At 47.8% G+C, this 17,429-nt stretch overlaps 1 protein-coding gene across 1 annotated transcript in view; it reads left to right on the top strand.

The window, feature by feature from the left end:
• LOC8028746 (ATP-binding cassette sub-family D member 1) overlaps positions 1-15,084 on the top strand; it is a 40,129-nt gene extending 25,045 nt beyond the window's left edge. Inside the window, exons 3-10 of the mRNA XM_029966996.4 lie at positions 1,659-1,777; positions 3,290-3,461; positions 5,348-5,442; positions 6,257-6,402; positions 8,069-8,214; positions 8,629-8,713; positions 10,541-10,666; positions 12,010-15,084. Of these exons, the coding sequence (XP_029822856.2) occupies positions 1,659-1,777; positions 3,290-3,461; positions 5,348-5,442; positions 6,257-6,402; positions 8,069-8,214; positions 8,629-8,713; positions 10,541-10,666; positions 12,010-12,262 (1,142 nt within the window). The 3' untranslated portion in view covers positions 12,263-15,084. The remainder of the gene's footprint in view (positions 1-1,658; positions 1,778-3,289; positions 3,462-5,347; positions 5,443-6,256; positions 6,403-8,068; positions 8,215-8,628; positions 8,714-10,540; positions 10,667-12,009) is intronic.
• Positions 15,085-17,429: the final 2,345 nt, after the last annotated feature.

Raw genomic sequence — 17,429 nt, forward strand, 5'->3', positions numbered from 1 at the left:
TCCTTCTTAGTGCCCCTTATGGGTTCACTGACCCAGGAGGTTGTAACTGGCTGGCTCTTTTGCGTCGACATTTTCTTTTTCTTTTTTTGTCGTCGTTGTCTGCGGGGCGGCGGTGATTGCGGGTTCTCGAACGCGCACCCCTTGAGTTAACGGCGCTGTCGGTCTGCGTTTTTTGTTTTGGTTTGGGTTGGGAGGAACGGAATGAAGGAGTAGGAAATCGTTAGGATTTTTTCTTTCCTTCATCTATGGGACGTGTGTGTTGGTCGGTCTCTTTCGAGTTGCTGTTAGTGCTACAACGGAACAGATGGCATTTAAAATTGAGCGGCCTGCAATTTTAGAGTTTCTCTTAAGTCGAGATTGCTCGAGACAGTAGGAAAGAAAATTTCAAACAGTAAAAAGAAAGGTTAACGAAGACAGTTTACTGGCACTGTTTTTTGCTTACTTTGAGTGTTTCGATCCGGTATTTTATTTGAATGATGCGACAGACGTGAAGAGCATTCACGAGCTTCAACGTAAAAGCAGTGAGAAAGGCAACGAGATGGATGAAATGGCAGAGGGTGAGACGAGTGATAAATGCAGAAAGAAAAGATCCTGTGGGAAGTGCAGTTTTGTGTCGTCTTGGGGAAGGTTACCTCTAGGTGTAGGTGAATAATGGATAGGTAGTTGAACGGTATTGACTGTCACTCGAAAATCACTTGAATACCACCAATGCCGTTTTCAAATGTGGTCTTCCTGCTTAGTTTAATGTGGAGCATACACCTAGGGTATCACATTTTGTGTGAAATAAACAAAAAGCTAATGGCGACATCCCAAAAAATTGGCATTTCCTAGTATACAGTGTGTTTGATTCTGGTATGTGAAACATTCTGCTGAAAGCCGCATAGCACATTCTGAGAACTTTTATCTCCTCCATAGGTGCAACGTTATAATGCCAGGGTCATATTTCACAAACGCTAACAGCTGGATACTTAAGACACTGTTCAACGAGCAACTATCATCGGAATATTTGGGTGTAGCGTTTGAAATGGTGTCGTCGTGGGGAAGGTTACTTCTAGGTGTTGTTGAACAATGGATGGATAATTGAATGGTATTGACTGTACACTTTGCATTGGGTGTTTGCTTGCATCACCTATCTTACCTCATCTGCATCGCATGGTTGATGGTGGTGGCTCGCGTCATTGCTGAATCGGAAAATTTCGAAAAAAAAAAATGCCTAGTCACTGTCAGCACGAGAAACTTGGGGCTTGGCAAGTTTCGAGCATCTTATTATCGATTCGGTAGCCAATGAGATTGCGGAGTTAGCCGGTTAAGACACCCAAGAACGAATCCCGAAGCGAATAGCAGAAGCATAATAGGCCGTGCTCTGCATCGCTAGAGCTTGAACGTAAACATTCGACAGAGATTTGTCTAGTTGGGTTGAATAATTGAAAAAGGAGGACGTCGTACCAAGCGTCCAACTTCTTCGGGAGGGACTATGGCGACGACCTCAGCGGCCATCGCCACGGTCCCTTCCGAAGAAGATGCCGAGTAGGCCTCAGACCGTCGGACTCACAGTTAGGGCTCGGTTGTATGTCCTTCTTTTTGAAATTCTTTGACTGGGGACGCCCTGGTGGAGGTCTGCGCTAACGACCGCATGTCCCCTCTTCTCGCATTTGCAGACGACCTGTTCCAAGGGGACGACGGGGTGAGCACCCGGACCCAGTTCATCACGACGGCCAAGAACATCCTCATCGCCGGCGGAGATGCCACCGAGAGGCTCATGTCCTCCTACAAGGAGGTGAAGGACACTCTGAGCTCGCTTTGTTTTAGAGCAACCACGGAAGCTACGCGTCGTAGCAAGGCCTTTTCGACCGACTTGGCGCCTAAAATCACGGTTGCCAGTTATCCGAAGCTTTATCTTGAATCGAGGGAGACGGTTTTCCGTCCTCTGGAACCCTCGGAAGTTCCCGTAGCTCCGGAATTTCCTCGGCTGTTTCCGACCCTAAACGACGTGTTCTCCCGTATCGAGCTCTCTTTTAGAAGAAAGCTCGAAACCCGGATTCAGAAGATCTGGCGCGTAACAATGTGGCAGACACTCCCTAATGTGTGCACTGTTGCGTATAAGATCTGTAGACTTCTGCTCTGCTTTGTTGCATAGGTGCCAGGGCCAGAAAGGGTTCTGCACTGCTTCATTGCGAGTGCCCGGCGTTTCAGGCCTTCGAGGCGTGTTATGCGAAAGCTTTTTTTTTATCAGTGCATGTTATTGGGCGAGTTAGTGCTGGGGTCAAATACACGGTGGCACCTGAGATGAGCATGATATAGGAGACTGGACAACACAGAGCGCTGACTTCAGCCGTTTAATCATCGTAAATTGGGAAATATATACGCTGTGATTATTGCACTTAACCAATCCCAGGCCTCGCTGCCACTCGCAAGAACGCTAATCCTTATCTATGAGATCAATGAAGGCAACGCTGACACGGCCTGCGCTTGATCTTCTGATTACATCTGCTTCGATTATCTCTCTTACAGTCTTATATTTGTGTCTGGCAAGAACGGTGCACATGTTGAACGGAGGCCTCCTGCCGAGGTTTTGACAGTGAATTGAGAGATGGCCATCTCGATAGCTGAGGCCGCAAGCAAAAGTAAACTCTAGTCTAAATGAAACCAAAAGATAGCAGTCGTGTCGTATATGCACAAGACTGTGTGCAACCTTAAGAAAATAGCTGATGATTGTATAAACACAAAGGTAGTTTTTTTATGTGCCGGAAAAGCTCGCCAAGTTGTGTTGATTGATGAACCCTTTCCACAAAGCCTCACTGTGCTGCATGAAGAAACACAAGCCAGTTAGTTGCCTGTGCAGAGGGGTTATGTATCAGATACTGTTGTCATGTGGAAGGAAGTATGTTGGACAAGCAGGCAGATGATTAAATGATAGGTTATGCGAGCACTACCTAAACATTAACAGCTGTTGAGACGGCCATGGAGATGGCGTGGCGTCCTATTCTGCCCACGCATCGAAAGCGGTCCCGTAAGTGGCAATAGATGACATTGGAAAAGCCAGAGTGTCGCACTGTCGGACGTCGCGATACCTGCAGTCGGTCCGAGAAGTTCCGGCGAAAAACACGAGCAAATGCGAGTATTGTTGTTGTCGCTGCGTCCCAGACACTTTTACAGTGTCATTTGGTGCAATTTGAGGGACCACTTTTTTGTGTGCGGTAATCGCACCGGTCAGAGGCAGCATAACGTTGTGGCAACAAAGGCCCGAACCCATTTGGAGGTGACTGAACCTCGCGGCGTACCCTTGCAGATCACGGAGCTGGCCGGCTACACGGGGCGCGTGTCCAAGATGCTGTCGGTCTTCGAAGACGTGAGCGAGTGCCGCTACAAGCGCACCCTGGCGGTCACCAACGAGGGCTCGGTCAAGAAGGCCTTTGGCATGAAGGGCTTGACCTTCAGGGACGGCATGCCCGAGATCCGAGGTTTGTGCGGCGTGCTTGGACGCGAGACCGTTTTCAACTGCTTGATCGGGAACACGTGGTTTCCGGGCTGTGTTCGCGGTACTAGGTGCGAGGAGGAGGCGAAACATTCTGAACCATGGTTAAAAGTGCTAAAAAGACAAACACAAGAGAGCGCTTTTAACCTTGGTTAGAAACATTCTTCTCTCTTGTGTTCGTAATTTTTGCGCCTTGAACCATGGTTCAGTACGTTCATCACCAACTAGCCCAACAACAAGTACTTTCAGGGGAGGCGAGGGTGGGGAACGTTGGCAAGCGTTTCTGCCTTGCTTTGTGTCTTCGTCTACCATCCTCCTTGCCATGCAACAACTCGTGCGTGCGCGTGAGCAACCAGTCTGTGCAAAAGGTGACTGCCGTTAGATTGCGAGAGCTTGTCACTGTAGAATGCACCAGCGTTCTCTTATGTGTTGGTTGGATGTGTCGGCAGTGCCTGTAACGTTTGGCAGCTTTGAGAATAGTTCATGCTGAAGTCTGGGGAAACATCTCTCATCTTTGTGGAGTAGAGAAGCAAGTCAGTATAGTCGGGGACAAGACTTTCTGCACAATGGCAAAGTCCCAGTAACCCTTTCAAAAGAAAGAAAACGTGACAGCTTTTGTTTGGAAGGCAACGATTCCTTGAAGATTGTAATTTGAAACCCCATGCGTTAGACGCCAAGTAGTGCCGCGAAGTCGTTGCAAGAATCTGCGATCATGTTGAAAAAACGACATGAAACTTGGGAACATTGAGAAGGGGGAGTAGTGTTCTTCATTCTGAGATTTTATTTTATGGCATGATGCCTAGTCACTAGGTGCATTTCTGGTCGATCCTAACCACTAAACATGTGACAGTCATGTGACAGTCGTAGGGTTGTCTTTTATTTATTCAGAAACCTCCAGCAACGTGGGACAGTCCTGTGAATGTCACATTTTTTTTGACGTATCTATGTTTATCACGACTTCTCCAACTTTCTTGCTTTTACCCTCATGTAATTCATACTTAGATGCCTTTGAGGCAAAATAAATGAAATGAAATTAGATACATGTAACTATCGTAGGATTGTCTCATGTCACAAGTATGTGATTGTCACAAAGGAACCTGTAATAATCACATGTCAGAAACCTGTGGTCACAAGAAAACATGTAGCAATCATAGGATTCTCTCATATTTGAAGCGTGTTGTCCCAATGGAGCACGTGACAACCATAGGATTGTCCCATGTCACAAACACGGGTCACAAGTACATGTGACGATTAAGTACAAAAGCATGTGTGATAATCATAGTACTACTGTCACCTCACAAACATGATTCACATGATGGGCGGCAATCTAATGTGCTCTTGTGACCAGTTGGCGATCCCCAAAGGTATGAAAGCTTGCTAGCGAGGCATGTTACGACGTGGGTTCCTATCGTTTTGTCGAAACTTGTGTCGTGTGAATTGAATTTCCTAGATGACTTCTCATGGACGCATGTTTCATGGACACACATTTCGTCGACACTTAAGTTTCATCGACACTCATTACGCAGATTGCACGCTGTAGGGACATTTTGTCTCGCGTGTATCATTGGGGTGCGTGTTAACCCCATTCCCTCCCCCCCCCCCCATTCTGCGGCGGCTCTTTACAAAAATGTTAATCCACCTGACCCATCTGATGCTGCTTGTTACAAAAAGAAAAAAAAAAAAAGCTAATCTAAGCTGTTGACGAAACAATCTGCCAAATGAGACATTGTGTGTCAGTGAAAAGAATTGTTGATGAAACGTCGTTCAATGAACTGATTGCCACCGGTTTCGACATGTTTTTGATCAGTGCTCGTTCACTTTATGCGGCAGGAAGGTGACGTTGTTGTTTGTTGTCTGGCGGCCCTTGTGCAGGTGTGGTAGTGGAGCGCAATGGAATTGTGGTTCTCGAAAACGTACCCATCATCACTCCGAACTGCGACGTGGTCGTACCCAGCCTGACCTTCAAGGCAAGGCTTTTCCGTCTTTGTTTCGGGAACGAGTGTTGTGCAGCTTTGTGGTTCTTGGCAACCATGTTGCATTCATTGCACCCACTTATCGCTTATTCAGCAGCTAGGTTCATTCGAGTGCGTTTCATATTTTTATGGGTTGCTTTTAAAGAACAAATAAAAAGGCGTCCGGTTATTTGTCAGATGGGGAGCACAAACTTGGTTGAAAAACTTGATAAAATTACTGCGATGTTCAGATTGACTTCGATTTCACATTTTCACGGTGTTGCTCAGTATATTGTCATGACCATCAGTGTTTTTCTTTTCTCGTTCACTCGGTTTTCCTTTTTTCTGTCATGTCAGATACTGAAAAGGACTTTATTTTCACAGGCTTGATATTTCGCGAGTTTTTTTTTTCCTCGTGTGGGTTTCGGGAGCACAAAATTTTGCTACTGGGAGTGGTGTGCTATGCAATCGTTACCACAAGGTAATATATTCGAGTTACCTATTTTCACAAAATAGGTCACAGAATAGATCACAGAGAAATTCACAAAAATGGGGTTGTTTACGGTAAAAGCAGTTTGCGATACAGCTTTCGCTGCAGCGGTGAAGGCTGACTAGGCAGCCTTCACCATTGCACTAGCTCCTTTTCGATGCATTAATTGCCCATTTTCATGTGTTTCTTTTGTTAAATAATCGAGACATGTCGGTGCCCCGTGGAAAAGAACGCTTTTCTGCCTGCTGCTTTGTGCTGACCCAGTTCCTCGATTTGTCTGATGTACGCTTTGTGTTGATCCGTCTGTGACGCGCGGTGTGGGATTGTCTTGTGTGGCAGATGACGCAGGACATGCACCTGCTCATCACGGGTCCCAACGGCTGTGGGAAGAGCTCCCTGTTCCGCATCCTGAGCGGCCTCTGGCCCCTGTACTGCGGGCAGCTGCAGAGGCCCCCCAACAAGCAGATGTTCTACATCCCCCAGAGGTCAGTGACCCCTCCTCCCATGGCAGACTGTGCGCTGCATTAGCGGGCAGTGCTGTTAACAGGCAATCCTGGCACGCTTCGTTAACCGGTGGAATTGGTAGACCATACTTGGGGACGCGAAAGGAATTGACGGACAGTGTTACTGACTGGGATGTCAGCGGGCAGTACTGGCTGACTTTATTAATGGATGGAATCGGCGGACTATACTAGTGAATGCAGAAGAAATTGGCCGACAGTGTTAATGGTTAACGGGTAGCCCTAGCAGGTTTTATTAGCAAATAGAATTGAAGGACCGTACCATTAAAAGCTGAAGAGATTGGCAGGCCATGTTAGGTTTCTAGCAGTTAGAAGCATTGGACCATACTTGCAGCCATTGAAGAAATTGGCAGACCATATTTGGCAAACGGTGCTGGTATACTCTTCACTGGTAGTTTTAGCGGATGTCAGCTGATGGGACTGGCTCACCCTACCAACAGGTTGCAAAAGAAATTGTCAGTCCATGTTTAGCAGACAGTAAGTACCCAGCAGAGCGTATTAGTAGATGGAATCGAGGGACCATGTTTGTAAACAGTACTGACAAACTCTTAACAAACGCTCCTAATGGACAGTACTGACAGTAATGGTATAATAGCACGAGTCTTGAGGTGGCATCAGCCTGTCCTTGTGTGTCTGTCTGGCAGGCCCTTCCTGCCTTTGTGCACCCTAATGGCCGAATCACACGAAATACTAATCCGCGGACGGATTGATCACATGACATGTCCGTGGTTCGTCCGTCTCCCAAGTGCATTAACACGAGGGAAACAACGAGCAGATTTCAGCGAAAACGGACCGAACCGGTTCGCCACCTCACAGTGCCGCGAAACTCCAACATTGCACTGTGGCACCGTTGTCCAAGAGAGAAATCGACGTTTGCTGTTTCTTTCCTCCGGACTACCGCTGTTACACCGCTGTTACGTACAGATTGAGACAAAACACCATGATAGGCTTCACACAAAGTTCCACTAGCTTTACTAACCCAAGGCATGACAGTGAAACTGGCATGGTCCTGCTTGAGAAGGGTTCGGCGTAGAAGCGACGAAGTTCTGGGCTCGTGGAGGGGCATTTGGAGATGCCTTCACGCACTCCGGGCTCGTGCACAATACTTAAGTACACCACAGCCACAAGAAAGATCTTGTGCGGTGAAAGTCCGACTGGACGTGCAAGAATTATCGTGGCGTGCTAGACATTTTTTTACGGGAGCTTCTTGACACGAACCCGGAGGAGTCACGGAACCAGCGAATGCACAAAACACAATGATGCACCATTTTTGTTTTAATGTCTAAAAACAAAAAACCAAGAAAACTTTGTACCGTTTACCAGACTAAACCCTTTTCAACTCAATCTCCCGCCAAAAATCCGCGACTAAAAAGGTGCTCAACTTTATCAGTCCGTGTACCCGCGGATGAGGCGCGGATCACAGAAATCGGTGATGTGCCGGTCACGTGGTACACAGTCAGCGGACGAGAATCGCGATTCCGTCCGTCGTGTGAATCGGCTATAACGGACCAGGAGGCAGTCCTGGCAGACTAGTAGTAGATGGCATCGAGAGATCACATTAGTTGACAATTGTTCATGGACTGTACCGGCAGATGGTGTACCACTACAGATGAGCCTATCTTTTTGCCAGGCCCTACATGGCCCTGGGAACCCTGAGAGACCAGGTGATCTACCCGGACACTCTGGAAGACATGAGGAATCGGGGCTTCAACGACGAGGACCTCGAGGGCATCCTGAACATTGTCCACCTGCAGCACATCATCGTCAGAGAAGGAGGTGAGGCCCTGCTGGCCAGGTCGTCTTGGCGTTAAACAAAACACGGAAGAATTGCCTACAGGTTGCCCTCCGGCTTGGCAGTCGACAAGAGCTTCGGCAGCCAGAAGTTGAGATGCCGGGATGACGGCGATACTCGCATTTTCTCGCGCTACTTTCCAGGACATCTACATTCGACTGCCAGGATTGCAACGTCCGACAGTGCAACGCTCCGGCTTTTGTTACATCATCTTTTGCCATTTTGGGACTATTTTCGATGCATGGGCATCTCGCATAAACGCACTTGTTGTGGGTGCTGTGAACCGTTTGCAAGTTCTTCTAAGCTTCTGTAGGGAGCGGGATGTTACGAAATTTGCCAGAAAACGAGAGCGCAGGCTCTCGGGGTGCCCTCTTCAGACGGTCAACCTTCGCTTTCAGGCTGGGACGCTGTGGGTGACTGGAAGGACATCTTGTCCGGAGGAGAGAAACAGCGGATGGGCATGGCACGCCTCTTCTACCACAGGTAACGAATAGGAAAATTTGTCTCGCACCCGCCCCTTCGTGAACGCGTACAAAGATCGGCAGCTGCGTACGAGAAGCCAATGGACATCCATGCGGCGAGGTTTAAGCCTTCTTTTCTCGCGTCTTGGCAGTCTCGTTTAGCACAACGGCATGCCTGTCATTTCCGCATGCGGTCGAGGCACTTTCGAAGCATCGTGCCGACCTAAGGATAAGCTGGAGACAGAAATCCACGTCGCGGCGAAGTTGTCGGGTGTTGGCGTCGTGTTCACGCACCGTGGGGTCTCGACGGCATCGCCCGTGATGTCTGTACCTCGTTCTTTTTTCAGCTTACCTTAGAGAAAAACACCGGAATCGTGCATTGTAAAAAAGAAACAAATGTTGACAAGCGCTCGAGCGACTTCGACTTGTCCCGGCAAAACGAACGTGCCAAACCTTCCGTCGACTTTCTTTCTCCGCCCTTCCGTCGCTCTCTTTCTCGTCCTTTCTCTCATGACAGTCGAAGTCGGCGCCCCCAACATTTGCTACATTCTACTCCCATCTTTACCCCCCCCTTGTCCACTAATGAATTTTTTGCCGTGACGTGGCGGCAACTGTGGCCTTCTGGCGGCCGCCACGCGAGACCCGTAAGCACACGTGTGATGCTTCGATTGTCCTTTATAAAGCGTGTCGTTGAAACTGTAACGAAGCCCTGTGGCAACGCGCCCGCTTTACACGCAGCAGACGCAGGATCGAATTCTGAGAACACTTGGCAGCATCAACGACCACAACAGCGTCCTTTTTCAGTGGTGGGAAGGGCCTGTAACAGCCGTCGCCGTGAAATGATAGGATTTACGGGAACCTTTCTATCGTATTTCTACATTCAGTCAGAGGTTTCTACACCGAACAAAGTGTGAGATTAGTTTCTTTGGTCAGAATCTCGCCAGCGAGGGGTGCGCGGAGTGCCTCACTCGTGGTTATAGTATACTCCATTCACCCTAAAGCCGACAGCGCCAAGGGAAGTACGCACTGTCAGCGTAAGCGCAATCGTGTGGAGAACGATACGGTTCTACAACCGGTCCAAGGACCACGTAGCTTCCACAGCGCCGTCAACTTGGGGTGAACAGGGCATAGTCCCGATGAATTATGTGGACGGGGGAGGAGTCGCCCAAAAAATGCGTAGCGAATTGCCGGGCAACACGTGAAACGTGCGGCGTCCATGTGCTCGGAACTCTTAGTTGGTTAGTTCGGCAACTGGCCTAACGCATGGCATGTACGCTCAATGGCAATCCTTGGAATGGAGATACCGGCACTAATTCGGGTTTTAAAAATGTGCGTTGGGGCGTCTGGTTGCTATCTGCCGGACGCAGAGCGAATGTCTCGTAGGGTTTTCCCACCAAATGGCACCTCGACTCACGGCGATGTTTCGCAACATGCTGGAAAGAACCTCGCTTAATGATCTAAGTGGTCCGTGTTCGATTCCCGCTTAGCGCTAGCGCTTCTTTAGTGCAATGGCCTCTACCCCCCCCCTAACTCGAAACCAATCAGGGTCGAGTCGTGGTTATGCTTTTATCCGGGATTTTCTCTTGGGCTTAACAAAATGCCAAACGCCTAGCCAATGGAACGTCTTAGGAAACAGCGCGAAAACAGACGAGGACTTAGAAGAAACGCACGGGACGAGCGCTGTCCCGCGCATTTCTTCTAAGTCCTCGTCTGCTTTCGTGCTCTTTCCTACGACGAGTTCCCACCAACTCGCTCTACTACCCATTCTCCTGAAAGGAATGGTTTGTGTATACCACAAGAGCGAATGGCAGACGACCGACGGTCTCTCCCACTTTCCGCACGTGGACAGGCCGCAGTTTGCGCTGCTGGACGAGTGTACGAGCGCAGTCTCCATCGACGTCGAGAGCCAGATGTACCAGGCAGCCAAGGACTACGGCATCTCGCTCCTCACCATCACCCACAGGCCGTCTCTGTGGCAAGTCTCTTTGCATCTTCGTCGTTTCTAGAGATGGCTCCCGCCGTCGCGGCACTCTGCGCACATAAAATCATGGTTCGGCCAGAGTCGTTTCACTCGCGTGCGACTGCTTGTGACTAGAGGATGCGCTGTTGCCACGTGTCGGGTAGCACTGGAACGCTTCCAATCTGTGCGTACGATTTTTCGTTATTTGAGAGATCAAATACAGTAGACTTTTGTTAATTAGACCTCGACGGAACCTCGAAATATGGTTGAATTATCCGAAGGATCGAATTAAAAAAAGGACAGCAAAACGCTTAAAATTAAACTTCCTTTTATCGTCCACAGTACTCATGGATGGTCTGCTGCCGTCTGCGCTCAAAACGCGTTTCTAAAAGTATGCTCCGGAGAACAGCATAACTAAACGTCACTCCCTTAAAATCGCGCACTGCAAAAAAAAAAAAAAAAAAAAAAAAGGTTAGTTTTATGAGCCGACTTTGACGCTGGGCAGCCAGACCATCGGCGACAGAGAAAAATAACAACAACAAAAAAAAAAAAAAAAAGGAAAGAGAACTCGCGTTTTCTGGCGTGCAGAATGGACCGCACACGATGCTACAGAAAAGCACTTTACCAGCGTGCACTCTCTCCGTGCCCGACCTCGTGCTATGTTCTCCGCGCTACTCCACGCCAGATTGGTTGCGCTGGCTCGCATCATTCGCTACGGTCCATCTAAACGGCATAGAGCAGGCGCATATTTGCGCACGTCTGGCTTTGCAGCAAAGGGCCCATGTTTCGCCGTACATTGGTGGTTTTTCTGCCGTGGTGCCGTGCAATGTGAGCCCGCACGCTTTCGCTCGGGACGAGTTATCCGATGTGGAGTCTTCCCGATTTCAAACTATCAAACTTTTCTTCCCATAGGAATGTATGGGCGCTCGCCGGGACTTTTGAACACGATCGAATTAAACGAAAAGTCGAATTAACCGAGGTCGAACTAACGAAAGTTTACTGTACTGCTGCAAAGAAAATTATCGACGCTGTTCAAGATCTTTTTTGGTTAAAACTCCACAACTTTTTTCAACTTATTTTTCTATTTTTACGTGGATTAGCACCGCTTGCAGCGACAGAATTTCCTAGGGTGAAAACCGCCAAAGTTTTGCAGACCACTAACGCCCTAGTCATATGCAAGCACCCTTAACTGAACTTAAGTCATGTATACGTCAGGCAGTTATACGGGTATCTAAGGGTACCCATATAACTAGGGTATACGAAGTTTATCTAGGGACCGCGGTCTCGTGAGGCCATGGGGTTGTAGACCTAGCCTAGTTCCCACGGTGCGTTCCTCACGAAACCTATCGTCGGTGCAGGAAGTTCCACTCGCACCTGCTGCAGTTTGATGGGGAAGGCGGCTGGCGGCTGGAGCCACTGGATACCTCGACGCGACTCTCCCTCCGCGAGGAAAAGGAAAACCTGGAGGCGCAGCTGGCCGGAGTGCCCCAGATGGAGAACCGGCTGCGGGAGCTGTGCTCGGTGCTCGGCGAGGAGTCCCTCATTCTCGAGACGAGCTCGGTCGCCAAGCGGCCGCCTGCGGAGTTCGCCACTGAGAACCTCTCGGACTAGGGCCGCCGTCCCTTCCGGTACCACTCCCGGGGTCTGGGATTGCTTCGGAGTCGGGCCTCTTCTCGACGTAGTCCGGAAGAGGACGACAATTGTTGGAGATGCACGAACGCTCCTCGTTTCAACAAACGAGGCATCCGTGGTTTTCTCTCAGGAATCCGGCGCTTTCTGTTTTACGGGACACCCGGACATACGTGATGCCGTCACGAGTTGTAAACGCATACAACGAGAGCTTGGGCAAAGCTGTGCACTCGAGCGCGGTATGGACAGGCAGCTGTAGTTTTGTTTTGGGAATCTGGTGCGCATTTGTGCTCCCCGTCTTATGGGACGATGGGACATCCATGGAGCCGGAGCAACCTGAAAGTGCATATGGCGAGAGATTGAGTGTTGTTGAGCGGTGAAGCGCAGTATGTACATCTTGTATGTCGTAGGCCATGTCGAGGCCTGGCGCCGCGATTTCGGAACTACGCCGTACCTCTCGTCAAAGTTCTTGGGTCGACCTAGTTCGTCTGGCATTTTCGCGTCGAGCTGCGGTGTGGTGTAGAAACATGCCACGCCGCTCGTCTTCATCGCCCATGGGCTCTTTGGGCCACCGTAAAACTGGGCGTTAATGCGTCTTTATTTTTTTTTAGCAGATCTTGTTTGTTTTGGATCAGTTCCAAAACATGGCTATCTGATGCGGACGCCACGCATTGATTGCCGCGGTAGTGTTTGCTTTCCGCAAACCGTGGCACGCGTTTTTACCGACGGGTTCGTCGACGGCAACTTTTGCAGACAGGCGACGAAAGTGTAGGAGCGACGACGTCGACGACCGGTGTCCCCGTGACGGTTTCAGCTGTGCCGATGCCGCGAGTTTCGTTTCACGACGGCCCACACAGCGAACTAGCGTTTCGTTGCCAGGTCGGCATGCCCCAATTTGATTTGGCCGCCGCCGCTGTATACTCTGCTCTTTCGCTTTTCTCCTATCTATGGTAAACGCCACTTTTTCCGAACACGGTTTTCTTCCTTGTCGTTGTTTTGTTTTTCGTGCAACCTTCTCGTTTCTTTGTGAGGCAGCAACTTTCTGGGGTTCTTCCATCCGTGCAAACGACTCGATTCACGCTTCAGCAATTTTGCTGTACCTCAACATCGCTCCTCTCGTCTGCGCTCTGTGGAGTACTGAGGACTGGTGGCCTTAGCCACTTCCTTTTCTGTTCATCTTTGTTCTGTCTTGGCATTTGTTTTAGTGATGTTGTGTTTTCATGTGGCTACATAAAAGGTAAATGTTTTGTCTACGACCCTTCAAAAGTCGGCTGCGTAACGTGTACAGAGTGAATGATTTGAGCAGAGTCTAATTATTCAATGAGGGGATTGGTGCAATTGTGCGCTGTGCAGACCTGTTTCTACAAGTGCAGTTTTTGCGTTTTCTTCCTAATCTTTGCCAGCTTTCTTTTCTTGTGTGATGGTTTGGTCTGGTCTTTGAGTAGTTCTTTTGAATGGTTGGTATTAGGGTGCATTGGAAGTGTATCGAACGAGTTTGTATTGAGCGATCCCAATATGCACATTGAGAATGACATAGCGCTTCTCAATCTTATTGACATAGCTAACACATCACAATGTCATGCTTTTTTTGTGTACAGTGGCGACTTTGCCCGAGGTTGGGGTTTCCTAGAGGACGACATGAATGCATAGATATTTTGAGACTTCTCGGTGTTGGTGTCGTCGTTTAGAAAAAAAAAAGTGCCTCGGGTAAAGTCTCCATCCACGTTTCTTTCACGTTCACCAGCTCTCTAGCGCCTTTGTTTTTAAGATAAATCCAATACAAAAATTTTGCATGTGACAAATAATTTGGAACTAAACAGATCATAACGTTAATTAATCCAAGAATTTCAGAGTGCTAGACAAAATCCTTGGTGTGCAATTCATGGTTTGCACAAATTTTAGCAATCTGTATCAATACAATTCATGATCGGCATAAGTTTTAGCAACGTGTATCAAGTTTTTTAAAAAAAAATGTGGCTTTGATTTTTGTATAGAATGTAGTATACTTTTCGGTTTCAGTTTGTTAGGTTCCTCAAACTTCTGGATGAGCAATTTGTTTTAAATTTCGTATTTTTAAGGGCTCAAAAGTACTGCAGTGTGTAAAATCTATGAATCTAGTGAAAGCTTTTCGTATTTTTCCTTCCTCACGCGTACGCCTTACGAAAAACTTGCGCGCAGAGTTTAACACTTCCTCCGCTTATTTATTTGCCTCCAAATACAAGCGTGTACCGGTCCGTAAATTAAGCACGTAACGGTTATATCCCACACGCTTTATATTATACATAGCATTTTATCGTGTTACATATAGGTTTACTCGAGTCCCAACAAAACCAAAGGCGTCCACTTTTTAAAGATTTCCCACGTCGTAACCCCTCAAGGTTCGGGCCGGAGTCGACTGCAGGGCAGCGACCGTCCATTGCGCCACGAGCCGTTGTACATAGTTTTCTTGAAATTGAGTTTCGACGTCGGATGTCGTCGTCAACGAAAAGAAAAGACCCGATGCTTGTACATAACAGACGGGGTTAAGAAAGTTTACCGACATTTTGCAAACTAAAACCACCACCACTAAACACCCTGGGAGTGTCCGGTTCGTCTCTGGGATCGGTCCTTCGACACCAGTAACCTTGACCACCCGAGGAGTGACAACAACAAAGTGTGCAGATTTTCAAAGACCTTAGGGTGGGCAGGTGTCTTGAGCAAAAGCAGGCATTTGCTCCCGATTTTTTTTTTTTTGGGGTGGGAGGGGTTTTTGCAGACTCTTTTTCGGAGTGATGGCACAATTGAAATAAAGATTTGTAACCAAAGGAGGATTTGTGGTTTTGTCAACGAGAGGCGTCGTCGGCAATGCATAAAAGCGACGAAGGGCTTGCAGAGTTCTTCGGTTGATGAATCTGGGATCACAAACAGTGGTTGGACATGTAGCAAGATGGCCACACATCCGTTGATTCAGTGTCACAAGTATGTGGCCTAAATGTTTTTTGGCATATGCTCCAACATAATCTGTGGTACTTTTCAGAGAGCTTTGGTTGGGTTATGCAACAAAACTTCACATGCTTCACTCACACTAAATGGCTACTCCTGCGTTTTCATCATCATCCCCAATTTATCTGGAAATTTCCTAAACAGACATCGCTAAAATAATATCCCAAATATTCAGCGAAAACAATATTTTTTTTCGTGAAGCTATTGAATTTACAATTTTGGTCCTCGTTGTGTTTTTGAAACAGTTTCTACTGGCAACAACGGAAAAGTGACTCCAGCGGCAGGCAGGGGTTAACGTTTTGGACAAGGATTTGTTCCTAACCGACTACAAGCAGTTGCATGATGTCAAATAAATGCTTTGGAAGCCTGCTTCAGCACCTGCGCAGCATCATGAAACAAATGCTCGGCATAGTCCATTTTTTACACTGCCTGCCACCGACATCACGGCACTGAAAAGCGCACGTATATTTGAATGTCGGTTCCGGCATCATTTTCATTTGCCGATTTCACAACTATTCAGACTTGTGCAACACTAAATACTGTAAACGACTTAATTTTCGCGAATTGCCTACAATTTGCAAAAAATAGATCCCGCAAACAATTCCGGTAAAATGTAAATACATTGGAATCTATATTGAGATCCCACTGGGTCACGAAAATTAGAGCCCACGAATTATTCCAAAACTTCAGCCTTTACCTAAAACGTGAAATATTGAGCCTGCGAAAAACCAGTCGTTTACAGTATAGCATATTCGAAAAGGTAAAGGCTGGGGATTCAGAAAATATAGTTTGTTTTAAAAGCTGTATTATATGCACCAAGAATGTGGAGTGCTGCTAGTTTTGGGTGGAAATGTTCAAGTACAAAATACATACGATAAAAAGTTAGAACATATGGAACATGAGTAAGTGGAAAATGACGGCCGTTCGTTTCGCACTACATCCTCCACTGATCGTCGAGGGCGACAAAGGGAATTCGGTGAAGGAAGAAGGAAACGAGCTTACGCTAGTTGATTTGACATATTGAAATGGAAAAAAATTGCGGTGGCTTAGCTCGGCTATGCCAGGATATATGTAGCGTGAGCTTATGCGCACAAAATGAGGCGTTATCAAGCGGCTCTGGTGCAGCGTCAGTCTTGGCTACTGCGCAACGGAGGCGCACAGCTGGGCACACGGCGGCGTCAGTGCGTCTGCCGCGGCTACGACATCACTCGTCTGGAATGCACAGACCGGCGAGGCGGGCGCAGCGGCGGCTCCGGCGCGCCAGTTGTGCGCCGTGCGACGTCACTGTTCCTCGCGCATGCGCAGCACGGCTCATTATGCGAGCCACGCAACACTGCTCAACCTCGGCCAGTGTAGCTCACACTACAAAAACAGTGGAAAACATGGAAGACAAAAAGGAGTGCACACACAGTGCTGTGTACTTTTCTTCCCTTCCATCTTTTGCACTGTTTTTTCCACTTCAAGATTACACTTGCATGAATGATGGCACAGATGCCAGAACCTACATCAAATTCGCTGCTCTGCAATTTGCACAACCCAGATGAGATAAGTAGTTTTCCAGTGGGCACACTTTTTTATTTAGTGCAATGGAAGTTAGGCTAGCACAAGTGCCACGTGTGCTATGTTGTGCAGCGTGTTTCCAATATCTTGGGGGAGGGGCTTGTGACTCTGCGAGTCTGTCAAGATGGCAGTTGCTTCTAATCGTGTTTTGCAGCAACCCTATGCACAATGAGCTGCCAAGGTTCCAAAAAGTTTCCGTGTCCACGAAGCCTGTCATCTGTGCACCTCTCGTGGGCTTTTGCATTTGTCATTTTAACATGCTATCATAATATCGGGAGCATGTCACAAAGTGGTGTTGCTTAGTTCTTGGCAAATAAATTTAGAAAGAAAGTGGCATCACAAAGGGTTTGTTTGCCCATTCTTGACAACGCTCTGCCACGCATACAAACCAGTCTAGTTTGAATGGCATACTGAAATACGAGTCAGCCCGTGGGCAAAATGGGAGGAAATGCAATACGGCAATGTCTCATTAATAGGCACGCCTTCGTTCCCTCCAAAAAAAGCGTTGTAATGCAAATTGTATATAACAAGAAAAATATGCACATATTTACGCAATTCATTTTTGAAAATGCCTATTAGTCGGTATCCATATTATTGAGACAGGACT

This window comes from Ixodes scapularis, unplaced genomic scaffold (genome assembly GCF_016920785.2).
Source record: "Ixodes scapularis isolate PalLabHiFi unplaced genomic scaffold, ASM1692078v2 PGA_scaffold8__174_contigs__length_109621045, whole genome shotgun sequence".
Classification (NCBI taxonomy): domain Eukaryota; kingdom Metazoa; phylum Arthropoda; class Arachnida; order Ixodida; family Ixodidae; genus Ixodes; species Ixodes scapularis.